This window comes from Salmo salar, chromosome 11 (genome assembly GCF_965601325.2).
Source record: "Salmo salar chromosome 11, fSalSal1, whole genome shotgun sequence".
NCBI classification, from domain to species: Eukaryota; Metazoa; Chordata; class Actinopteri; order Salmoniformes; family Salmonidae; genus Salmo; species Salmo salar.
In genome coordinates this window covers 15,577,836-15,603,428 of record NC_138301.1, presented here as the reverse complement: position 1 = coordinate 15,603,428, position 25,593 = coordinate 15,577,836, and the positions used below count along the sequence as shown (strand labels likewise).

At 43.5% G+C, this 25,593-nt stretch overlaps 3 protein-coding genes across 5 annotated transcripts; 2 read left to right on the top strand and 1 right to left on the bottom strand.

The window, feature by feature from the left end:
• The first annotated feature begins 1,342 nt into the window (after positions 1-1,342).
• Positions 1,343-7,152, top strand: LOC106562050 (adhesion G-protein coupled receptor G1). Its single transcript, XM_014126590.2, has 12 exons — positions 1,343-1,515; positions 2,025-2,088; positions 2,471-2,561; positions 2,754-2,888; positions 3,158-3,286; positions 3,454-3,508; positions 3,680-3,771; positions 4,331-4,449; positions 4,708-4,988; positions 5,090-5,189; positions 5,294-5,574; positions 5,681-7,152. Exons 1-12 carry the CDS (start codon positions 1,455-1,457, stop codon positions 5,788-5,790), a joined length of 1,518 nt encoding a protein of 505 aa, XP_013982065.1. The 5' UTR covers positions 1,343-1,454; the 3' UTR covers positions 5,791-7,152.
• A 1,483-nt stretch (positions 7,153-8,635) lies between these two features.
• On the top strand, positions 8,636-11,712 carry s7a6o (SLC7A6OS). 2 transcript variants are annotated; one of them, NM_001140835.2, is given in 5 exon segments: positions 8,636-8,929; positions 9,631-9,727; positions 9,811-9,939; positions 10,151-10,357; positions 11,000-11,071. In NM_001140835.2, coding segments are annotated over 3 exon segments (360 nt in total). In that variant the 5' UTR covers positions 8,636-8,737; the 3' UTR covers positions 9,882-9,939; positions 10,151-10,357; positions 11,000-11,071.
• Positions 11,713-11,749: 37 nt separating this feature from the next.
• Positions 11,750-25,539, bottom strand: LOC106562049 (Y+L amino acid transporter 2). 2 transcript variants are annotated; one of them, XM_014126587.3, is made up of 11 exons: positions 25,421-25,536; positions 19,984-20,048; positions 19,282-19,862; positions 18,455-18,580; positions 18,188-18,332; positions 17,574-17,697; positions 17,062-17,165; positions 14,609-14,705; positions 14,200-14,349; positions 13,862-14,045; positions 11,750-13,693 (listed from the first exon to the last, which is right to left on the bottom strand). In XM_014126587.3, exons 3-11 carry the CDS (start codon positions 19,781-19,783, stop codon positions 13,626-13,628), a joined length of 1,500 nt encoding a protein of 499 aa, XP_013982062.1. In that variant the 5' UTR covers positions 19,784-19,862; positions 19,984-20,048; positions 25,421-25,536; the 3' UTR covers positions 11,750-13,625. The 2 variants fall into 2 exon arrangements, with proteins under 2 accessions (XP_013982062.1, XP_013982061.1); XM_014126586.3 differs by lacking the exon at positions 19,984-20,048 and having other exon boundaries at positions 25,421-25,539.
• Positions 25,540-25,593: the final 54 nt, after the last annotated feature.

The window sequence follows — 25,593 nt, the reverse complement described above, 5'->3', positions numbered from 1 at the left end:
CGCCACTGGCGCCCTGTGCTCTTCACAGATGAAAGCAGGTTCACACTGAGCACGTGACAGAGTCTGGAGATGCCGTGGAGAACGTTCTGCTGCCTGCAACATCCTTCAGCATGACCGGTTTGGCGGTGGGTCAGTCATGGTGTGGGGTGGCATTTCTTTGGGGGGCCGCACAGCCCTCCATGTGCTCGCAGAGGTAGCCTGACTGCCATTAGGTACCGAGATGAGATCCTCAGACCCCTTGTGAGACCATATGCTGGTGCGGTTGGCCCTGGGGTCCTCCTAATGCAAGACAATGCTAGACCTCATGTGGCTGGAGTGTGTCAGCAGTTCCTGCAAGAGGAAGGCATTGATGCTATGGACTGGCCCGCCCGTTCCCCAGACCTGAATCCAATTGAGCACATCTGGGACATCATGTCTCGCTCCATCCACCAACGCCACGTTGCACCACAGACTGTCCAGGAGTTGGCGGATGCTTTAGTCCAGGTCTGGGAGGAGATCCCTCAGGAGACCATCCGGCACCTCATCAGGAGCATGCCCAGGCGTTGTAGGGAGGTCATACAGGCACGTGGAGGCCACACACACTACTGAGCCTCATTTTGACTTGTTTTAAGGACATTACATCAAAGTTGGATCAGCCTGTAGTGTGGTTTTCCACTTTAATTTTGAGTGTGACTCCAAATCCAAATCCTCCATGGGTTGATAAATTGGATTTCCATTGATTATTTTTGTGTGATTTTGTTGTCAGCACATTCAACTATGTAAAGAAAAAAGTATTTAATAAGATTATTTCTTTCATTCAGATCTAGGATGTGTTGTTTAAGTGTTCCTTTTATTTTTTTGAGCAGTATATAACTACTGCAGAAAGTTTCTCACTGTGAGCAGTAGGTTCTCAAATACACTCGTTTGGCCATTTCCTTATGATTGTGAAACAGAGACATCCTCTTTTCTAGTAATTTTCTGGTGAGTGGCAGAATGAGTCTGAGAGATGTTGTGACGATGAAATCCGTATCAGAGAAATGCCACCATCTAAGATTTGTTTCTGATTCTAACTGAAATTATTTTAATATATTAATTTACCTAACATTAACCCCTCAAACACCACCCCCCCCCCCCAAAAAAAAACGACTACAAAGGAAATATGCTTTTAAGTTTTATTGTGGTATTCTTGTTGATTTTTCATAAATTGTATGTTGTATGTTTACAAATTGAATCAACCACCAATAAAAGTGTTGTATTCATTACATGCTGTGTTTACAATAGCCTACTTGTATTCATCCAGTTTTGAAATGGCACAGCCTACAGTATACTCTGTCGAATTTGAATAAGAAATCAACTTCCTGCATGTACAAATATGTCCAACCCCCTCTCCAATTGTGGTGATGATATGAAATCAGGAAACATCAACACACAAGCAAAGATCAACAAAGAAGACAGACTAAAAGAGGGAGAGAGCGATGAAGACCAGTTATTTAACTCTCATATTTATATGCATCCCTGCAACCCTGAGTACCAGTGGTAAGCTCCTGTTTTGTTTCTATGTGTTGACTAAGTGTTAAAATGGATGGCACGTGTGGATGAGTATAGGTCAAGGTTATGTAAACATGTTTGGACATTCATGGACATCAGTGAAAATGGGTTGACCAGTTAAATATTCAAGTGCATTACTTATATCTGGGGTGGACAACCCTGGCCTGGAGAGCTGTCATATTCAAATAAGATACCTAATCAAGGTCTGTTAAATGTACGTGATTAGTTCAACCAGGTGTGTCTCAACTGGGCTGAAAAAAATCTTGCACTCACTGCGACTCTCGAGGACCAGGGTTTACCACCCCTGACTGATGTGGTCCCCACTGAGTTTTTGTCACCTGCAATGGCTTTAGTGCTAGAGTGCCTACAGTAGATTTTCATCTGGTTGTTTTAATGTGGTTGTCTTGAAATGAAGCATTGGTACCTTATATGGCTTTTAGTCATTTTCAGAGTGATACATGCACTACAATGGCTAACCTTGTCAATAACGTTTTCAGTCCATCTTCCAAACTGTAAAGATGCTCTTGAAGATTGTCTTCACCAGGAAGAGCCATGGACCAGGTACTCCTATAAAAGTCCTGCACCTATCCTTATCCCCTATTGTAAGGGGATTTTAACTTGCCATGGATATTACGAAGAAAGTCAGTACCTGTTTATCATTTTAGCTACACAGTTAAACATCTAGCTAGTCCATATGGGAATGTCCATTAAGTTGACATTTTAGTTATTTAGCGCTCTCATCCAGAGCAACTTACACCAGTTTGTAATTTGACATACTGGTCACCTGTGGGAAACAAACTCACGACCCTGGCGTTGCAAGCACCATGCTCTACCAACTGATCTACACGGGATTTGATATCCATTTGATATCCATGTATTAGATTGATTAAGTTGAATATAAGAAAGGGGTCAAATCGTGTAAGATGATTTGTGTTTTTGGTAGGTGTTATGAGGACAGAATTTCAAGATGCATTCAAAGGACCAGAATACCCATCCCAAACTTCTACAGATGGTCTGTCAACTCATCCAATAAGGTGAGATCATGAATTCATTGCTGTTGATCTCACAACTTTCTGGTTCAGTCATATATACCGGGGTGCAGCAACAAAGACTTCAGATACAGCCTAATCTCCTGGTTTTTTTATTGTTGCATATTGCAATTTTTGGTATTTCCGATGGATATGTTGCACTCAAAATGTAAATGTCCATTAATAATTCCACCATAGGCAGAAGCGGGCATGGATTCTGGACACAGAGTGCACATCCCTGCACATGCCCTCCAGAGAAGCAAGAGAAACGACTCTCATACCACTGACTATGTGCACATTACTGTGGCTGTACTCAACAGCTCTCTATTCAAGGTTGGTAACTGACTCATAGGCTATTCTTAGTTTTAGCTGAAACCAACCAATGGTAATGGACAAAATCGTATCATTGCTGCCATATCAGGTATACAATTTATCACTACAGTAAAACAATGAGTATATGATTTAGTATCATGAAGTTGTTAAATACAAATGTTTCCCTTGAGGAAGGATTTTATGAAAGTAAAAGGCACATTTGACCTCTGAATGACATTTGCTCCTCTGTTACTGCTTTCTGTTGCACTTTCCTCCAATGTCGCCAACAGCTTGGTCCAGTTCGAGGCTATAGATCAGGGGAGGTCCTAAGGCAGTCTGTGCTGGCTGTGAGGGTGGGGGACCACGGTGTGAGTGACCTTGACCAGCCTGTCAGAATCGCCTTCAGAAACACAAATGTGGTGGGTGAATGGATCAACTGTGGAATGGAGGCCATTTGAACTTTAGACACTAATTGGACGAATAAGACTGTGACTGTGCATCTAAAACAAATATTAGTCTAGTCTATACTTCAATGAAGTAACTATACATTTTACACACTGTGTGTTTTACAATGCCTTTGTTTCAGACTGAGAGAGGGACTTGTGTTTCCTGGGAGGACTCAGAAATTAATAAAGGCGAAGGTGGGGGCTATGTCTTGACTCATCTTTTAGTGGTTGAACCACTGCTGTGAACTACCATGTTCTTTTCCTGTGTGTGTGGGTGTTTGTGTGTGTGTGTGTGGGGGGGGGGGGGGGGGGGGGGGGGTGTTTGTGTGTGTGTGGTTGTGACATTTGGGACTTTTCTGTCTGCAGGGGACTGGAGCTCAGAGGGTTGTAATACCACCCTCATTCGCGGAGAGTTTGTGTGCAGCTGTAACCATCTCAGCTTCTTTGCTGTGCTTGTGGTAAATACGTGCTACAGTTGTTTAAATAGACCATTACTTTAATTATTTGAATAACTCTATACAAATCATAGCTGTGTAATACATGCAAAGACTGATATAGAAGTCTTCAAAACGCTCACTTTAAAGGGATACTTCACCCAAATTACAAAATGTCATAATGATTTCTTTACTCTATAAGCAGTCCATCGACAAAGTATGACTGCAATCCATGCTTTGGTTGGTTAACCTGGCCATGTTTTCCAAATGCTTATGTTTTAGCATTTTTGGCTCAAATCCAATGCAAGGCAATGATACAGATATTATCATATTTTGCACTTCATGTCCAAATCATCTAAGTAACTTAATTGCGCTGTGCAATCAATTGTAGATACTTTAGGATAATTTGGACATGAAGTGCGAAAATTGCTAATAGGTACCATTGACTTGCATTGGATTTGTACCACCAACGCCAAAACGTTAATTTGGGTGTACTATCACTTTAATAATGACATAATTTGTGTATGGTCAGTCCTAGCTGGTTACATACTCTTGATTCCTTATCCTATTTTCCCACTGACAGAACTCAAAGTTGTCGGTAGACCCTGTGAATGCCGCCGTCCTCGGCTACATCTCCTACATTGGTTCATCATTCTCTGTGGTTTTCACCACAGTAAGCCTTGTCATGTACACATGTCTTAGGTATGCATTCTCTCTTCCTTGAACATAAACAGAGTAGTTAAACCATCCACAATGCAGCTACACAATAGTAGACATTCACAAACGTATGTGTCAAAAATATTAAGCAATAAAATTCAAAGTAGAGGTAAGCAAGAGAACTCACTTTAGCCATTTTAATCTGTCCACAGACAAAGGCCTGATGACAGAAACAGAGCATAAATGCTATACATTATATAAACATCTCTGTGGGCCTGAGCCTTTTGTTTTCTGTCCCAATAGGAAGGGGAGTTCTGAACAGTCAATAGGTATTCATATGCATCTGACAGGAGCGCTCCTGTTTCTGCACCTCTCCTACCTCTTGAGCGAGTGGTGGGTGTGGCATGAGGCCGATGGGGCTGAGGGACGTGTCTGTCTGGCCTTTGGGTTGATGCTGCACTGGGCTCTCCTGTCCACCTTCACCTGGTTGGCCATTGAAGGCTTCAATCTCTACATGCTGCTAGTCCGCGTCTTCAACATCTATGTCAGGAAATACCTGCTCAAACTGAGCCTGTTTGGATGGGGTGAGATCAAAAGTTTCACTCATAAGTATTTTTTTTCTTTGACAGTTGAGTGATATTCTACACCATACAATGTATAGTCTAAAAGCGTTCTTTGATTCCAGGCATACCCACTGTGACTGTGGTGGCCTGTGGTTTCTCAGGAGTCTACGGAAGACATAGCTTCTACATGAAGGGGGCCAATAATGGCTCATCAACAGACATGTGAGGTTCAATTCACAGTATTTTGTGACAGAAAGTTAATATTTAAATATATATATAGCCATGAAAACAAACAAAGGGTCAAATGGACTCTTGTCTAACTGCAGATGTTGGATAAGCAGCGCTCCAGACAGCCATGGAGTGGTGGTCAGCTACGTCACAGTGAGTGGATACTTGGGCCTGGTCTTCCTCTTCAACACAGCCATGCTAGGTGTGGTGGTGGTGAAGCTTTGGGGGCAGAGAGGGAAGGGTAGGATGTGGAAGGACTGGGCCACGGTCCTGGGGCTCAGCTGTGTGCTAGGAGTACCATGGGGGCTGGCGTTCTGCACCTACGGCCCCCTTTCTCTCCCTGGACTATACCTCTTCAGTATATTCAACTGCTTCCAAGGTCAATATCCTATCATATACAACCTCTCTAAGGAAAGATATATGATTGACTGCTTTAAATCTGAGTGATCGCTGACTGATTTTTTGCTTTTCAATCCCTCCTACAGGTGTCTTCTTGTTCCTGTGGTTTCTTGCCTTTTTACATAATGGCCGCCCAGAGCGCCCCTCTGTGAAAGACTCTTCCAGTCAAAAGATGATGGAGACAAACCTCAACTGATACTGTGGGACGTGCAACACATTCCAGCATACCTTTAGTAGTGTTTGCAGACCACGTCCCATTCTACACATGCATACACTGAGTTTAAACCAGAGGTGAAAGTCTAATTAATTTCTTCCCGGTACAGACCTCTTATACCGAGAAATAAAATGTATGGGCCGATTCATAGAATGACATATATAATCCCTTCAATAGCATCTCTCTGGGCCTAGTCGTAAAGATTTGACATGTAACTTTTAAAATGTATGACCTTTTATTATGGCATAACACAACCAGTCATTATGTTTCCATCTGATTGTCAAACAAGGGCTCCTTTACTAGGCTACCCATGCACGTTCACCCACTCGCAATATATTTCCAGCCTCCAAACAGTGTTGAATGGAAAGAGACAGCTGTTACACAAAACACCAAAAAGTGTAATGACATGGCGTTTGTAATTAGGCCAGAATGTATGCGTCCACTGCTGTCTGCGTGCATCTCGGTGTCGGCCACTCATCTCTGCCTTGGCATAATTTCAGTGTTTCTTTTCGTCGAACCACATTACATTTTGGAGCATATGCCTACTGTCACGGGCTGGCTCAAAAAAAGCAGGAGAGGTAGAGTCAGGCGCAGGAGACAGAGAGTTCTTGACCACACTTCTTTATTCAAGAAAATGGATGTGGTCGCCAAAAATATAGGGACGTAGCCCTTAAATACTTCTGCGGTGGTGAACACAACGAAACCAACCACAGGCAGAGGAAAACCAGCACACGTTCCTCAAGCACATAAACCGGACAAGAAACACAATCACGCACAAACACAGACATCCTACGCTAAACTAAATAACCCCCCCCTACTAATGACTAACCCAAAACAGGTGCGTGCCTACCTAGACCTAACCAACAGAAAGTGAAACAAAAAAGGATCGATGGCAGCTAGTAGGCCGGCAACGACGACCGCCGAGCTCCGCCCGGCCGAGGAGGGGCGCCACCATCAGTCGGTGTCGTGACACCTACCACCTGTTTTCATTTCCATTCGCAACATGTTCCTGCCTCTGACATGCGGTAATAATAAAACATAGTATTGTAGGCTCCAGTTTTTTTTTAACATTTTGATTTCAATTATTGTGATAGGCTCATATTTTACCGGTACAGCGTAACCCCACCGTTTATTTTGTGGACGCCAGACCGTACCGCTTTACTTTCACCCCTGGTGTAAACATGACATTTATGATATGACACATAAAGTGTGACACATGGAGCAAATAGCCATTAGCACACAGCCTATCTACTGGATAAAATGGTGTTGTGGTGTTAATCAGATAATTGAACAATTGAATGTTTTCTTATTGTTTCATTAAAATAATTTACCAATGCTATCTAACCTATGATTCAGCCTTTTCCCCAACGGTTTAATGATACATAGAATGTCACTTTGAACTTTAATGTAATGTAATTTATTGTAGCAAGAGCGTGGTGAACAGATAGGTGTGGTTATGGACAGCAAGGAAGAAAGAGAAGAGGTGAGTGTAGTGTAAAGATGTGTGTTGAGGAAGAATGGCGCCAAATATAAACCATATTCTGCTGTCTCTGATGGCTCAGAAATTGAACCTGACGAGAGTGAGAATGAATTACCTGTGGTGGCAGGTGTGTTGAAGACCTCCGAGTCCGGGCCCCGATGGTCATGCAAAGGATGATTCTGGCCCGGTGGGAGTGACATTTTGGAGAAAGAGGCCGACCAAATGTAGTCTCAGGCTGGGTAGAAAATAATTTGGGTACTGTTAAACCGGTGAAGGTTGCTCGAAGTGGACTTGTGATGATTTTCTGTATTTCTTCTGTCCAGAGAAAGTGGGTGCTTCTTTTGGTCCAGAAGGCCAGCATCCCGGAATCGCCTCTTCACTGTTGACGTTGAGACTGGTGTTTTGCGGGTACTATTTAATGAAGCTGCCAGTTGAGGACTTGTGAGGGCGTCTGTTTCTCAAACTAGACACTCTAATGTACTTGTCCTCTTGCTCAGTTGTGTACCGGGGCCTTCCACTCCTCTTTCTTTTCTGGTTAGAGCCTGTTTGTGCTGTTCTGTGAAGGGTGTAGTACAGTACACAGCGTTGTACTAGATTTTCAGTTTCTTGGCAATTTATCGCATGGAATAGCCTTCATTTATCAGAACAAGAATAGACTGATGAGTTTCAGAAGAAAGTTCATTGTTTCTGGCCATTTTGAGCCTGTAATCGAACCCACAAATGCTGATGTTCCAGATACTCAACTAGTCTAAAGAAGGCCAGTTGTATTGCTTCTTTAATCAGAACGTCAGTTTTCAGCTGTGCTAACATAATTGCAAAATGGTTTTCTAATGATCAATTAGCCTTTTAAAATGTAAAAACTTGGATTAGCTAACACAATGTGCCATTGGAAAACAGGAGTGATGGTTGCTGATAATGGGCCTCTGTACGCCTATGTAGATATTCCATCAAAACAATCTGCCGTTTCCAGTTACAATAGTCATTAACAACATTAACAATGTCTACACTATATTTCTGATTAATTTTATGTTATTTTAATTAACAAACAAAAAAATGCTTTTCTTTCAAAAACAAGGACATTTCTAAGTGACCCAAAACTTTTGAACGGTAGTGTATGTTTCAGTAGGATTGGATTTTTAGCATTTATAGTAATGGTTATCAACTGTACTGCATGGAACGTAAGTCGCAGAAAATGTAGGTTGTGGTGTAGGGTTAGATGGAAGGGCGTATGTTGATTTATTTATTTTGTGATGATTTATTTTAAATGTAATGGAATTATACTCCAGTCTAGTAGGTGGCGGTAATGCAACATGTATTGGATGCCAACCGCCGTTAAACCTCATCGAAGAAGATACAATAGTGTAAGAAGAAGAAGAAGAACCCTGTCTCCTCTTTCACAAGTGCGACTATAGCTAGCTAGTTACGGTAGCGCCAGTTGGAGCAGTAGCCATGGATCCAAGCACCACTATTCTCCGGGTGAAAAGAAAGAGAGGAACTGACCCTGCCGATGCGTTGCTGCTTGCCTGTAAACGTATTCGACCAGAGACCACATCCCAGACCGCTGGGGAATCTGTGCCTGAGCCCAATGATACAGAGGTTGAGAATTCAGTCTTCAAACTCGTGGCGACCGTAGCATCACAGGTATGGGCCGCTGTCAAACCACGGTGTCTCGTGGGCGCTGGACACAATCGGCTGGTGCTGCGCAAGACACTCGAGTCTGCTGTTTAGCTAACTAACTATGGTTAGCTTATCAGCTGGTTAACGAACGTTATGTTTATTGCTAGTTAACTATCTAAATTAGATTTTCTCTCCAGCTCAAGTCATCCTTACTTAGCAAACTGGCTAGCTCGCTTTGTGTTGATTAGCAAGCTAGCTAACGTTAGCTGGCTAACAACACAGATAGCTATCGTTAGCAAACTAGCTAGCCAGCCAGCCTGCCTACGTTCTAGATCACGTTAACTTCACAGCACCATTATCTGGTGTACCTGCCTTTTGTACACATGCCCTTTCAAGACCATGGGACAATATTAATTTGTATAGCTATCTAGCTATGAGGAAATAATCCTTCGCAACACCTGTTGTTTGGGTAGAAAATAACTTTTTTTGGCAGATGACTTCTGTGGTCATGGTCCTGAAAGTCAGTCAGTCATAGCTAGGTAGCTAGTTTCTATGACCTATTTCTTCTACATTGTAAATAAAACAATCGTAATGTGTTCTTAGCACTCAAACAGTTCTATTAGCTAAGTTAATTTAGTGAATATTTAATGTAATGCACTGCTAGTCTTAGTCTCTCAACCCTCTTTGTTAGGATAACTGTTTCCCAACTTTGTCACTATTCTCAGGATGCCCCGGTCCAGACACATGTTCGTGAAGCACTGACCCGCCCCCGTATGGCCCATGCCCTGCGCCCCTCTGCAGGCAGCTCCCAGAGGATTGTGGGAGATCTACGGAGCGCTAAGTGGAGCACCAGGCGGGAGGAGCGATACAGGATCCTCTCCAGCCATCGAGCAGGGCTGCCTGCAGAACAGCCCCCCTCAACGCAGCCAGAGCCCACAGAGGAGGAGCCAGGCAAAAATGCCTGGAGCCTGGGTGAAGTTCAGGTGTTTGACATTATCCAGGAAGATGGGGACCATGACAAAGCTTCTAGCAAGGTAAGTGTGAGCTGGGCTCCCTAAGGCTTAGCTAGAGCTGGGGAAACCTTCTTAAAACCAGGATATCCTATGTAAACGTGTCAGTGCCAACAGTTCCCATATGATGAATTCAGTTGATCCAGATTGTAGCCTACCTGCCACTGACACACAGGCCTAATATTTGGATGGCTTGAATTTGATGCTTATTGTGTGACTGCACTCTGTTTCCCAGTTGCTGACCCCTGACCCAGAGACTATCCTGTGTAACTCGATGAAGATGATCCGTGAGAAGCTGAGTGTGTCTGGAGAGGGTGTGGGTGTTGAGCATCGTGAACGGGAGGACGACTACGTGTATGACCTTTACTACCAGGAAACAGTCACAGCAGGCTGGATCCAGGACATCCTGTCTGTTAGGCCCTACTTAGACGAGGGAGAGTTGGTAAGGATCAGAACACAATACTCAAATGCAATGAACATTCATTATACAAGTATGACCATTCACAGCCATGCAGATAACTTAGCCTAACACCTAGACCAATCTCAATTGTACCTGCATAATTGATTTGGTAAACCGCTGTGGTATCTGACTAATCTCGTCCTCCAGCCGACTCTCTCTCTTTCAAACTGTCTGGTTTCACAGCGCCTCAGAAAGGGACTTGAATGGAGCCTATGGCAGGAATGGGAAGAATTCCAGCTGGATTTCATTAGCTGATCTGTCGCCACCATCTAGCAGAACCCTCAGAACCTCCCCTCTACATTGGGGATTTCAAAGTGCAAGCATTAAAAGTGATTTTAGGCTAAACAAGAAAGTGAAATGGGAGAGTTTTCAAACTGTGCCCAAACTCAGAATCAATTGGGCTTCCCAAAACTATGGTTGCGTTTATAACTTTTTAAAATTCTAATAGATGTAGCAGGCCCTCTCTCACCTCGATTTTAACCCATGCCACTTTCAATTCAAGGCCCACTTTGTTGCACTGTTTCCAGGCTCTATTTGCGGTAGAAATTGAGCCTGGGATGAGGTTAGTATCTGAATATCATAAAATGGTGCAGGAGGAATAACCTTGATGTCTTGGTTTTCCAGGTGCCTGACTTGGTGGTGAATGAGGAAGAAGTGTATGAGGATGAGGATGATGAGAATGAAGAGGGGAACTGGAGGAATGACTACCCAGATGAAGATGGTGAGGATGGCAGCGACAGAGAGGAGCGCTATGGAGGTAGGCTAGTACTTTTTTCATTGTACAATGTTCACAAAAGCTTCACGCAATGATTATCAAAGCTCCCATATTAAGGATAGTTGCGTTACTAGTTTCTCTCCGGAACCTAATTTTGCCGTTCTCATCCTGAAGGGTACTGGGAAGAGGAGCACTCGTACAGTCGGAGATCCTGGGACCGGTACCAGAGCGAGGTGATGCAAGAGTTGGATGATGACGATGGAGACAAGGATGACTCCGACTGATCTCCAACTTCGAGTATTGGTGGATGTGTTTGAGTGTCCTTTTTTTACTGTGCAAGTGTTGGTGTGAATTTGTGTGAGATGTGTCGCACAACCGTGGTATGCTTTGTGTGCTTCTTGTTAAATTTGTATGTTGGTGAGATGGTTTGGACTGCGTGTTTGCCTTTTGTGCATGTTAGTATGTACATGTAAGCGTATGGTAGTGACTCATTTTGTGTGTTAAAATGTTTTGGTCTACATTTCCTGTCACATGGAGATTGTACTCGCGATGTTTGAAAGATTAACTCTGAATCCCTTTTGTAAATATGTAGATGTGTATAAAATAAAGCTTTCAAAATAAATGTGCATTATTGCTGTAATGAATTAAAATGTACTGCAAACTGGTTAAGTTTTATTGATAAACCAAACAATAACTTAGATAACCATCTAATCTCCCATGGGGCATTTCATGTTTCTAGTTGGCTCAGTCACGTTTGCCAGCTGTCATTCCCCAGAAAAAATATACTCAAGTTAAGTGGCTTCATTAAGTATTGGCCCAGGAGATCCTTTGCATGGTTGACTTACATGTACAGTAAAGTGAACATTTGTTTAATTCACTGCTGCTGCCCCAAGTGATCCCAAACTGTTGGTAAAGCTGACATGGCCTCTATGTATGTGTAACCCTCCAAAGACCATGGTGGCATTTGCCATTTCTGAGATTACATGGCATTTAGTTGGGGCTGTTGCACATTTTCCAAAGCAATACAGTCGAGAATGTCTGGGTGGGATTGGTTTTTCAGGTTAATGACTATTGTATAATTGATAGAGGTCCAGCCCCACTAATGAAAATGTGTACACTTGGACAAATACTGTAGATATAGTTTACAATTTATATATTAACCTTACTGAGGTCAGTCAGCAGTTCACAGAAAAATTTGCTTCTGATAAAAACTGCATTTTTCCAGAGGGCTGTAAAAAACACTGAACTAAAGGACAGTAGTAGAGCTGTGGTGAACCAAGTAGCAGCACACGGAGTCATTTGTTCCCCTTTTCCAAAAATCATCCATAATAACAAACTATCATCCATAACTCAAAAGCTCCACGAGAACACAGACCGTAGCATCACTTTTAAGAAACACATTTGAATATTTATAAAAATCTCTGTTTGCATGTCCCTTTGGGATATGTAGACATACAGTGTACAAAACATTAGGAACGAGTTGCACCCCCTTTTGCCCTCAGAACAGTCTCAAGGTGTCAAAAGCGTCCCACAGCGATGCTGGCCCATGTTGACGCCAATGCTTCTCACAGTTGTGTCAAGGTGGATGGATGTCGTTTGGGTGTTGGACCATTCTTGATATACATGGGAAACTGTTGAGTGTGAAAAACCCAGTAGAGTTGCGGTTCTTGACACACTCAAACCGGTGCGCAGGACAGCTACTACCATACTATCAGCCCATTCACCCTCTGAATGGCACACATACACAATCCATGTCTCAAGGCTTAAAAATCCTTCTTTAACCTGTCTCCTCCCCTTCATCTACACTGGATTTAATAAGGGATCATAGATTTCACCTGGATTCACCTAGTAAGTCTATGTCATAGAAAGAGCAGTTGTTGCTAATGTTTTGTACACTCTGTGTATATGTTTTTGACAGGCACAGCACATTCAAATTCTAAAAATTAAAGTGTACTCTGAGATCATATAACAAAATTGTCTAACCTCTCTAGGTCATTCCATCACAAGATAAGAGATGTATTGCCATCTTACATGGATCTCCAGCCCCTGAGAAGGGATAGACCTCCACAGGCACTGATGTGGATCTCACCCCCTCAGCTCATACACTAGGCAGGGGACAATGCTATGTCAGGAGATGGGGAGAAGTGAAACTATGAGTAGGATAATGACATAAGGAGGAGGGGATGTCCTAGAGTACTGGTCAGATGACCATGGCTTTCCTTGGGATCTGTCCTTGCCTCAATTCTTAACTTCACATGAACCATCAGGCACCAGGTTGGCGGCAGTGAAAAGCAACTGGAGTCCCACACTGTCACCTCTCTATACCTGTCTGTGCATGTAAACGTGTGTATAGTGTCCCAACTTGTAAACTACAGACTAATGTAGTAGTGAGACATTCAGGTAAAATGTTTAAATATTCCCTTGTTTTTGCAAAAGAGGTGGATTTCCACGAGTTGGTCCCATGTGTCTGTTTGTGAATTGCAAAGGGTGGTGGGTAACATGGTGAGAACTTTATGTCATGGTTGGGAGTGAGGTTCACTCACTGATGTCCATCTCGGTGAGCACACAGAAACAGGTGAGCTGGGTAAAGCGTGTGAAAGAACCTAGCACAAAAGAAAGAGTTAAGAGCAATCAGAAATTACTAAATGAAAATACTGACTCCACATCTCTCAATGGAATTATTTAAAACTATTATACAAGACAGGAATATAAATCAGTCCTTATTTGGAAACAGGCTGAGGAAAGGGTATTATTTAGAGAGGGTAACTCACGTAGTAACTTGGTAATGTAGGGTGGGCGTTTGGACTCGGGCAGGTGGATGCCCAGGAAGTAGACCGGCACTCCTGAGAGGGCAATGGCAATGCCAATGAGAGAGTTGATGGTGTCACTGTACAGTGGCACTGCCACGAGGAACACAGTGCAACAACAGAAGATGATGGGGTACAACAGGGTCAACTGCACACAGGAACACAAGGACAGACATGGAAGGAAGAAGAAGAAAATAACATTTATTGTTGCCTTACATGTAACTACTTATCTTTAGTCTATTAATTGATAAAGTATGAACATATTGGTTCACGGGTGAGACAGTCAAGTTATCTCATCTCACCTTGAGTGGTCTGGGTCTGTCAGGTTCCTTCCAGCGCAGGTAGATCTGCCCGGCGATAGACAGACCCATAAAGAACCAGTAGCTGAAGCTGTAGTAGTTTATCAGCTGGAAGACATCTTCCACAGTCAGGTATACCAAGGCCATGGCACACTGTGGGCACAAAAAAAGACGCTGGTCAAAAGAGGCAGAATGTATGACTCGCCAGGGAGACATGGCTCATCAGCATCATCCACACCAGATAGTAAGGAAGCTGCCCTGGGCATGTCCATCCACCAGGTGTCAGCATTGACAGTAGCATTGCATTGATGTGGACAGTGGAGATGATTCTACTTTGTTTGTTTGGCATAAAAGTCGATGCAATTGTTCTAAAGTCTGCGATGTAAGTGATGTAAGGAAAGGGGGTGCTTACGTTGAAGAGCAGAGCAGGGACAGGAGTATACCTCTCCGCATGAATCATTGATAAGGCGTCCGGGAGGTGACCTTCACGAGCACCCACGAAGAACAGCCTGCCAACGGCAGAGGTATCACTTAGAGATTGTGCTGAGCGATTAGTGCTTTTTTTGGTCGGTTCTGTTTCGGTTAGATTATTTAATGCACTATGCATTATGTGGGTTGAACAACACAGAATAAAAAAAATCATAAAAGTCCCATGATGGTAGTGCCTGCCCAGTACTGTTTATCACTTATTTATCATCAGTTACTCACATGATTTTACTTAAATTAAGTATTTCAGTTGTGATAAATTACATTTGATGACTTTATATTTAATTCCAATCCATCACCTCATCTCTATAGAGCTCCTGCCTATGTTGTCTGACATACCTTTATTTAACTAGGCAAGTCAGTTAAGAAGACATTTTTATTTACAATGACGACCTACCCCGGCCAAACCTAGGCGACGCTGGGCCAATTGTGCGCCGCCCTATGGGACTCCCAATCACAGCCGGATGTGATACAGCCTGGATTCGAACCAGGGACTGTATTGATGCCTCTTGCACCGAGACGCAGTGCCTTAGGCCGCTGCGCCACTCGGGAGCCCAAACTATTTCAATAGTTCTTCAAAGTAAATAAGGCTTTTATGACTGCTGAGTACCCACTGTCAATCACTTAGATTATGTATTTTCAGGTAGATACCTCGCTCTCTATCTGCTCTCTATCCCTCTCAATCTCACCTCTTCTGTCTCTTCTCTCCCTCTCCATGGCTGCCCCACACAAACCAGACAAATAGCCATGCAATGGATTATGGTCATTGTAGTTAATAATCACGTTTTCTGCGCTAAACTATGTAGAAAATTGGCCTATTGGTAACTACAACTCTCTGCTACATCGCACAGTTCAGGCATGATCTGATTTATGACTAGTGAAACTGCAGCCAATGTGTGTATTGAGAGTTTAAAAAAAATAAGAACGAAACGGAGTTCAAATAATTTAACAGATGTCCGTCAATTACAAAAATAACAAACATTTCGGTTAATCGCTCAGCACTAGCGGCCACTAGAGTATCTGGACAACATAATGGTAAATCTGTGGCATACAGCATACACTATATATACAAAAGTATGTGGACACCCCTTCAAATTAGTGGAATCGGCTATTTCAGCCACACCCTTTGCTCACAGGTGTTTAAAATCGGGCACAGTCATGCAATCTCCATAGACAAACATTGGCAGTAGAATGGCCTTACTGAAGAGCTCAGTAACTTTCAAATTGGCACAGTCATAGGATGCCATCTTTCCAACAAGTAAATGCTGCCGTGCTAGAGCTGCCCCGGTCAACAGTAAGTGGTGTTATTGTGAAGTGGAAATGTCTAGGGGAAACAATGGCTCAGCCGTGAAGTGGTAAGCCACACAAGCTCACAGAACGGGACCACGAGTGCTGAAGAGTTCCAAACTGCCTCGAAGCAACGTCAGCAAAAATAACTGTTAGTCGGGAGCTTCAAGAAATGGGTTTCCATGGCCGAGCAGCCGCACACAAGCCTAAGATCACCATGCGCAATGCCAAGCGTTGGCTGTAGTGGTGTAAAGCTCGCCGCCATTGGACTCTGGAGCAGCGGAAACACGTTCTCTGGCAGTCCAACGGACTAATCTGGGTATGGCAGATGCCAGGAGAACACTACCTACCCGAATTCATAGTGCCAACTGTAAAGTTTGGTGGAGGAGGAATTAATTGTCTGGGGCTTTCATGTTTTGGGCTAGGCCTCTTACTTCAGTGAAGGGAAATCTTAACGCTACAGCATACAATGACATTCTAGACGATTCTGTGCTTCCAACTTTGTGGCAACAGTTTGGGGAAGGCCCGTTCCTGTTTCAGCATGACAATGCCCCCGTGCACAAAGTGAGGTCCATACAGAAATGGTTTGTCGAGATCGGTATGGAAGAACTTGACTGGCCTGCACAGAGCCCTGACCTCAACCTCATCCAACACCTTTAGGATGAATTAAAACACTGACTGCGAGCCAGGCCTAACCGGCCAACATCAGTGCCTAACCTCACTAATGCTCGTGGCTGAATGGGTGCGAGTCCCCGCAGCAATGTTCCAACATCTAGTGGAAAGCCTTCCCAGAAGAGTGGAGGCTGTCATCGCAGCAAATGGGGGGACCAACTCCATATTATTGCCCATGATTTTAGAATGAGACGTTCGACGAGCAGGTATCCACATACTTTTGGCAATTTAGTGTACCTCCGTAGCATTACCAGAAAGTCACTCCAGATGTTTTTTTATTATAGAACGTCACTATAAAATCCATCGGAGCTCAACATAACCAGAGATATAACCAGATGGAACATGGAAATCGAGGCCTTAGACTGTACAGCAAGACTATAAAGTTTAGGGCCTTGTATGTGTGTGTGTCACAGGGTTTACCTGGATGCGGCGATAATAGATGCGTTTAGCCCTCCGTAACAGGACAGAGCCACAGCGATGGGGATGGTCCAGCTCATCACTCCCAGAGTGTGGTCGGCAAACGTCTACAGAGGAGATTTAAAAAAAGATTTTTTACACAGAATCTCAAAAACGCACTTTTACACATTTATAAAGAAAGATCCATATCTAAATGGGAGTCTGTCGGACTCCAATTAAACATCCAGACTGTCACTGGGCCGGGCCAGCCCAGCCGACACAGTTGCCTGAGGGTGAGCAGACGCTTATAGAATCAAAAGACAAACAGGCCTAGGAACAGAACAGCAAATCAATGTATACATAAAAAAAAAGCAAGGGCATTCATCGCCTGGTAATAACTTCAACATGTGGCATGTGGGTCGGCACTGCATGCAACTTACCTCTCAAACTACATTCCCGGAAATCAGAGCAATAATCTGCTCTTCAACAGCTCTATTCCAAGATATAAAAGTGAGCGCTCTTAATTCTGAACTCACCACAGCCACGGCATCACTGGCGAGGATGGCACTCATATCCAGCACGGCGTAGTAAGCCACGTTAGTCATGATATATATGATCGTGACGATGGGCATGGAGATGGCAATGGACAGGGGCAGGTTCCTATGGAAACAGGGTAAGAGGTCAAACATTATCATTCATACAGTATACGTCTCTCTCTGCTTGGCATATACTCTTACAGGAGTTTACTTGCTTAAACAAACAGTGCAACATGGTGTTAAGGTTACATGGCAATGGCGTTAATGTGTGAATGTACATACAGGAGGTTCTACTTTGGAATAACATCCAGTTGCCGCAATCACTATGGCACTCCATTAACTACCACTGTATTCACACATCCTTGTTACCAAAGCTTCCTCCAATTAGTAACGGAACACAGTTACTGTTCTAGCACGGGAGCAGAGCAGTCTGTGCTTCAGCCGACCCCTCTGTTGGATTCGTTGTCATGCCAAACTGTCATGCACGACAAAGGAGTTGGCTAAAGCACAAGCAGATCTGTGGCCAGGCTAGTTAATGACTGACTAAAGAGGCGGAAATCAAACAGGTCAATAACGGTATGTTTGGTATGTGTTTTTCAGGGTGTCGTGAGTACCTCTCTGGGTCCTTGATCTCCTCGGTAACAAAGTTGAGTGTGTCCCAGCCTGAGTAGGAGAACAGGGCAGAGTACAGGGCCAAGGCAATGTCTCCTGGGTCTGTAGAAGAGCCCTGGAACGACGCCTCAAAGTTCACGGTGCATCCTGAGAGGACAATTACTAATTACAATAATTACTATACAACCTCTCATGCAAATGGGATAAAAATCTGATATGAAAATGAATCAACAGTAGTGTGTTGGCAGCAGTGTTACAGTGTCACTGACCTTGGCATAGTTTAACTATGCCTGTGATGATGATGACGACGAGGGCGAGAACTTTGGCGTAAGTGAAGACATCCTGCACCCTGGTGCCCCACTTCACGTAGGCCGAGTTGATGAACGTCAGCAAACCTGGGCCAACCAAAGACAGTGTTCACACAACATTTTTATTTATTTATTTTTATTTCACCTTTATTTAACCAGGTAGGCAAGTTGAGAACAAGTTCTCATTTACAATTGCGACCTGGCCAAGATAAAGCAAAGCAGTTCGACAACATACAAAAACACAGAGTTACACATGGAGTAAAACAACATACAATCAATGAATGCAGTAGAAAAAAAATAAAATAAAAATAAACATCAGCAGACTAGTACTTAGCAGAAGACTGTGAAAGATCAAAGATCAGAGACAAATTATTTTACTGTGCTGTGAGACTTTCAATCACACAGTACTCTTTCAATTAGTTACATGTTATGTGTTACAATTCACAGGTCACATGATGAGAGGACTCGAAGCTTCTTCACTCTGAGAGTAGTTCTGCCTGCTCTGTTCTGTTGGGCTTCTGCCTGTACAGATGCACAGTCCAGTGAGTGCACACACATGCATGAAAACAGATTTGGAATCAGTTAAAATGTACACCCTGTAATGCAGGAACAGTATGTACTATTTCTTTTAGTGACTCAACTTAAATTAAACAGTCTGCTAATATTCTATTTTTACAGTGTCTGTATTTTCAGAGTGTCCTTTGACACTTTGTTTGCCACTTGTGAGAGAAGGATAAAGGAAAAAGTGAGGCAGTGAGTGCGTAAGCGCGTCATAAGTGTTTACGCACATATGCAGGCGGCTGCAATGAGGCGCGAGGATGAGTAGGGTGGCTCACACGTGGGGAACAGTGGCTGCACCAGGTAGTTAGCGAACGTTATGGCGATGACCGCCTGACTGGTGGGCTCAATGATGAGCAGTGATGTCCACAGGCGAATAAAGGCAATGAATGGACCAAAGGACTCCAGGATATAGGCATAGCTGGCCCCGGACTTGGTGATGGTGGTGCCCAGCTCTGCGTAACACAGAGCGCCGACCACTGAGAATATTCCACCGATGGCCCAGATGACCAGCGACAGGCCGTAGGAGGCACTGTAGATGAGCACGCCCTTGGGAGACACGAAGATGCCCGAGCCAATCATGTTGCCCACGATGAGGCTGACTCCATTGAGCAGGGAGATCTCCTTCTTCATCTGCATGCTCTCTTTAGCCTGCTCGGGGGCCACGGCTGAGGTGGCGTCGGGGTGCGAGGAGCTCCCGTTCAGCTTCCTGGACTCGTCCTGGTTCCCCATGCTGGGATTGTCTGTCTGGGGTCCTAGCTGGCTGGCTACTTCTGGGAAAAGGGTCCACTCTGACTAGGTGCTATCTGCCCTAAGAGACAAGAGACAAGAAAGGAGAAGACAGAGAATTAGAGATTTGAAAGAGAGAAAGAAAACTAGCCTGGCTAATGCCTCTGAAGCAAATCCCTCTACTTTCCTTCAAGCCCACTCACCGGTGTAGCGGAAACCCCTGCAGCTCTGGGAGGCCCCATCATCGCCCATCATCTCACGCCCATGTCTAAACAGTACGAACGTTTTAAAGAAATAATTGACAATAAACCTTTTTAATTTCCACATGTAGCAAGCAATTTTACAATAGCATCTTCTATGACAATGTTCGACAGCCATCGTCGACGGTGATGACATTGTGATGTCACAAACAATGGTGAAGTATATTTGAATTTGACTGCACCTCCGCAACAGGGCGACATGCCAAATGGCCTATTCCCCATTTGCCATAGGCCTAATATACACTGCTCAAAAAACTAAAGGGAACACTTAAACAACACATCCTAGATCTGAATGAAAGAAATAATCTTATTAAATACTTTTTTCTTTACATAGTTGAATGTGCTGACAACAAAATCACACAAAAATAATCAATGGAAATCCAATTTATCAACCCATGGAGGTCTGGATTTGGAGTCACACTCAAAATTAAAGTGGAAAACCACACTACAGGCTGATCCAACTTTGATGTAATGTCCTTAAAACAACTCAAAATGAGGCTCAGTAGTGTGTGTGGCCTCCACGTGCCTGTATGACCTCCCTACAACGCCTGGGCATGCTCCTGATGAGGTGGCGGATGGTCTCCTGAGGGATCTCCTCCCAGACCTGGACTAAAGCATCCACCAACTGGATGGAGTGAGACATGATGTCCCAGATGTGCTCAATTGGATTCAGGTCTGGGGAACGGGCGGGCCAGTCCATAGCATCAATGCCTTCCTCTTGCAGGAACTGCTGACACACTCCAGCCACATGAGGTCTAGCATTGTCTTGCATTAGGAGGAACCCAGGGCCAACCGCACCAGCATATGGTCTCACAAGGGGTCTGAGGATCTCATCTTGGTACCTAATGGCAGTCAGGCTACCTCTGGCGAGCACATGGAGGGCTGTGCGGCCCCCCAAAGAAATGCCACCCCACCATGACTGACCCACCGCCAAACCGGTCATGCTGGAGGATGTTGCAGGCAGCAGAACGTTCTCCACGGCGTCTCCAGACTCTGTCATGTCTGTCACGTGCTCAATGTGAACCTGCTTTCATCTGTGAAGAGCACAGGGCGCCAGTGGCGAATTTGCCAATCTTGGTGTTCTCTGGCAAATGCCAAACGTCCTGCACGGTGTTGGGCTGTAAGCACAACCCCCACCTGTGGACGTCGGGCCCTCATACCACCCTCATGGAGTCTGTTTCTGACCGTTTTAGCAGACGCATGCACATTTGTGGCCTGCTGGAGGTCATTTTGCAGGGCTCTGGCAGTGCTCCTCCTGCTCCTCCTTGCACAAAGGCGGAGGTAGCGGTCCTGCTGCTGGGTTGTTGCCCTCCTACGGCCTCATCCATGTCTCCTGATGTACTGGCCTGTCTCCTGGTAGCGCCTCCATGCTCTGGACTCTACGCTGACAGACACAGCAAACCTTCTTGCCACAGCTCGCATTGATGTGCCATCCTGGATGAGCTGCACTACCTGAGCCACTTGTGTGGGTTGTAGACTCCGTTTCATGCTACCACTAGAGTGAAAGCACCGCCAGCATTCAAAAGTGACCAAAACATCAGCCAGGAAGCATAGGAACTGAGAAGTGGTCTGTGGTCACCACCTGCTGAACCACTCCTTTATTGGGGGTGTCTTGCTTATTGCCTATAATTTCCACCTGTTGTCTATTCCATTTGCACAACAGCATGTGAAATTTATTGTCAATCAGTGTTGCTTCCTAAGTAGACAGCTTGATTTCACAGAAGTGTGATTGACTTGGAGTTACATTGTGTTGTTTAAGTGTTCCCTTTATTTTTTTGAGCAGTATATTTCAATACATATGTGGTAGTTAAACTATAACATAACGCAAGAGGACAATGTAGATTGTAGAAAGAGCAGAGAGCACCAACGCAGCCCAAAATGTCAGATAGGCCTATATTATTGTCTGTTTGGGAAAATGGGCCCTACACATAGGCTACTGTGAATACAAATTGCAGTAAACGTTACTTTCACAAGTTAAACTTATAAACAAATATGTATAATATTGTCGAAGCGTTTAGCCTTTTAATGTCCTTAAATTGCGCAACCGGCAAATCGGGTAGAAGCTCTCGCAGCAACACTTTCAATAAGCAGAAACAAACAAAAATAGGCTAAATGAATGATGAAGTCGTTGTATGAATGAATGAATGATGAGTCTGTTTTATATAGCTTACAAATTGTGCATTTATATAAAAGTCAACAATCAGATTAAATAAATCATTATTTAGCATATAACAATCTTTATAACACTTGAATGAACATTGATTTAGGCTAGAAACTAATAGGCCTATTATTCCTATCGAACTGTAAAAATCATAAATATACAATGAGATAGAACTAATTATTTAGAACCTTTAAAAACGAATGAACATTGGCTTATGCTAAAAACGAATAAGTCTATTGGGATATGGCTTTTGCCTATCGAACTGTACAAATCCTTTCATATAAGCCTACAAGTTAATAAAATAAATAAAGTAGCCTAAACAAAACAAGTACGAAAATAAACAAAATTAGTGCAAAAAACTGTGCAAATGGCCAAGATAAAGCAAAGCAGTTCGACACATACAATAACACAGAGTTACACATGGAATAAACTAACATACAATTAATAATACATTAGAAAAATCTATATACAGTATGTGCAAATGAGGTAGGATAAGAGAGGTAAGGAAATAAATAGGCCATGGTGGCGAAGTAATTACAATATAGCAATTAAACACTGGAATGGTAGGATGTGCAGAAGATGAATGTGCAAGTAGAGATACTGGGGTGCAAAGGAGCAAGATAAATAAATAAATACAGTATGGGGATGAGGTAGATTGGATGGGCTATTTACAGATGAGCTATGTACAGGTGCAGTGAACTGTGAGCTGCTCTGACAGCTGGTGCTTAAAGCTAGTGAGGGAGGTAAGAGTCTCCAGCTTCAGCGATTTTTGCAGTTCGTTCCAGTCATTGGCAGCAGAGAACTGGAAGGAGAGGCAGCCAAAGGAAGAATTGGCTTTGGGGGTGACCAGTGAGATATACCTGCTGGAGCGCGTGCTACGGGTGGGTGCTGCTATGGTGACCAGTGAGCTGAGATAAGGCGGGGCTTTACCTAGCAGAGACTTGTAGATGACCTGGAGCCAGTGGGTTAGGCGACGAGTATGAAGCGAAGGCCAGCCAACGAGAGCGTACAGGTCGCAGTGGTGGGTAGTATATGGGGCTTTGGTGACAAAACGGATGGCACTGTGATAGACTGCATCCAATTTGTTGAGTAGAGTGTTGGAGGCTATTTTGTAAATGACATCGACGAAGTCGAGGATCGGTAGGATGGTCGGTTTTACAAGGGTATGTTTGGCAGCATGAGTGAAGGATGCTTTGTTGCGAAATAGGAAGCCGATTCTAGATTTCATTTTGGATTGGAGATGTTTAATGTGAGTCTGGAAGGAGAGTTTACAGTCTAACCAGACACCTAGGTATTTGTAATTGTCCACATATTCTAAGTCAGAACCATCCAGAGTAGAGATGCTGGATGGGCGGGCAGGTGCGGGCAGCGATCGGTTGAAGAGCATGCATTTAGTTTTACTTGCATTTAAGAGCAGTTGGAGGCCACGGAAGGAGAGTTGTATGGCATTGAAGCTCGTCTGGAGGTTAGTTAACACAGTGTCCAAAGAAGGGCCAGAGGTATACAGAATGGTGTCGTCTGCGTAGAGTTGGATCAAAGAATCACCAGCAGCAAGAGCGACATCATTGATGTATACAGAGAAGAGAGTCGGCCCGAGAATTGAACCCTGCGGCACCCCCATAGAGACTGTCAGAGGTCCGGACAACAGGCCCTCCGATTTGACATACTGAACTCTATCGGAGAAGTAGTTGGTGAACCAAGCGAGGCAATCAGTTGAGAAACCAAGGCTGTTGAGTCTGCCAATAAGAATGTTGTGATTGACAGAGTCGAAAGCCTTAGCCAGGTCGATAAATACGGCTGCACAGTAATGTCTCTTATCGATGGCGGTTATGTGTAGCGCAAAATTTTACGTGGGGTTATTAAGTCATGTACCTACGTTACATAGTTATGCACGGTACCTTTGACATCGGTATTTAACATCGGCGTTAAACTAGACACCGGCCGATACCGATGTTGGCATTTTTAGCTAATATCGTCCGATTCCGATATGTTCACCGATATATCGTGCATCCCTAGATGACAACCAATGAATTCTAAGTGGTTTAAATGGGCTTTCTCCATTCTGATTGTTTTATACTCAATCAAACTAGGACAAAACTGACAGTAAACTAGTCCAATTTGTCCAACCTTTCATTTATTTAGCACTGTATCAAAAATAACTTTATAGACGGTATTTCAAAAAGAAATAAAGGTACGTGGATCCATACCAGTATACATTAAAAGACTATATATTGCCCAGCCTTACCACCATACTCACAAGGTCTCTAGACAAAAGAAAGTAATGACTTATGACTATGAATCTTTTAAATTACCAGCCTTTCGTTTTCAGTAAAAGGATCATTCATTGTAGACATAAATCATGCATCTGAACAATGTTCCCTCAAAAAAAAATTAGGCCCTGAGCAAATTTCAGGTCTGCTGAGCACAAACTTGAACATTGTGAAAATTCAGTGCAACTTCTGCCTCGCATTTACTGTTAACACTGAGAATGTACCCACTTTAAGTTAGCCACAGCAGTCTACTGTTAAAACTATTTGATTATAACTTAGGCCTACCAACCATCCAACCATCAAAAACAATGGAGAAAAATGCATCCCATAACATTTTAACATGGAAATAGCTGTGTCTTGTTTTGCACGCTTTGTACAAAATAATAAAATGCAGTACTACAGGATATTTCTTAACGTAGCTCTTTATTAGCTAGCTACAACTGGCATGTTCACTTATCTCCAACCATGATCAACTGACCATGACCTAACCATCTGGGTGGTCTTAACCAATCATAGCACAGTATGATATGGTGGTAAAATGCATCCAATTATAATTCAGTATGTTTAAACATATGAATATTACAAGCTGTTCTATCATTCAGACTACAGTAGCAGCAGATTATTACACAGCTCCCATGGATTTTGATAAGCACTGTGACAACCAACCCCGTTCTCCCCTACAGGGAAATCGCGGATTTGATATTTTCCGCCTAAATTAGATTGATTTTGGTCTGTTTCTAAAACAATATTGACATTGTTTACTGTAATGTTCAGTAAAACATACAGTAAACCCTATGCAAACGCAAGGGAACAGTTATTTTTTTCATCTTCTTTCCAGGAAATAACAACGTCCTTTATCCTACATGGCAGGTTGGCTGTGAATCAGAAATTTACACTAACTAGTGAAATTAGTAGTAACCGCTACATTTGTATCGGCTATTTGTCTTACCTTTTTCTTGTTTTCTGTTTATCGCTCTTGACGTCCTGCCAAGATGTGTGGCATCCCCACTGTGCACACAGCAGAGATCAATTATCATAGTCATGTGACAGCGGCAATAAACGATCACACGAATGGATACGGTCTCTCAAATACAGTATATTGAAACGCTTGTATGATTCACT

Excerpts from the sequence above, each read along its gene's own strand:
- LOC106562050 (XM_014126590.2), top strand. The coding sequence starts at position 1,455 with ATGAAGACCAGTTATTTAACTCTCATATTTATATGCATCCCTGCAACC. Across the intron at positions 1,516-2,024 it reads TGCAACCCTGAGTACCAGTG|TCCATCTTCCAAACTGTAAA; the intron begins GTAAGCTCCTGT and ends TAACGTTTTCAG. Across the intron at positions 5,575-5,680 it reads TATATTCAACTGCTTCCAAG|GTGTCTTCTTGTTCCTGTGG; the intron begins GTCAATATCCTA and ends TCCCTCCTACAG.
- s7a6o (XM_014126558.3), top strand. The coding sequence starts at position 8,738 with ATGGATCCAAGCACCACTATTCTCCGGGTGAAAAGAAAGAGAGGAACT. Across the intron at positions 9,940-10,150 it reads ATGACAAAGCTTCTAGCAAG|TTGCTGACCCCTGACCCAGA; the intron begins GTAAGTGTGAGC and ends TCTGTTTCCCAG. Across the intron at positions 11,133-11,264 it reads CAGAGAGGAGCGCTATGGAG|GGTACTGGGAAGAGGAGCAC; the intron begins GTAGGCTAGTAC and ends CTCATCCTGAAG.
- LOC106562049 (XM_014126586.3), bottom strand. The coding sequence starts at position 19,783 with ATGGGGAACCAGGACGAGTCCAGGAAGCTGAACGGGAGCTCCTCGCAC. Across the intron at positions 18,333-18,454 it reads CATAGTTAAACTATGCCAAG|GATGCACCGTGAACTTTGAG; the intron begins GTCAGTGACACT and ends TTGTCCTCTCAG. Across the intron at positions 17,698-18,187 it reads GAGATCAAGGACCCAGAGAG|GAACCTGCCCCTGTCCATTG; the intron begins GTACTCACGACA and ends CTGTTTCCATAG.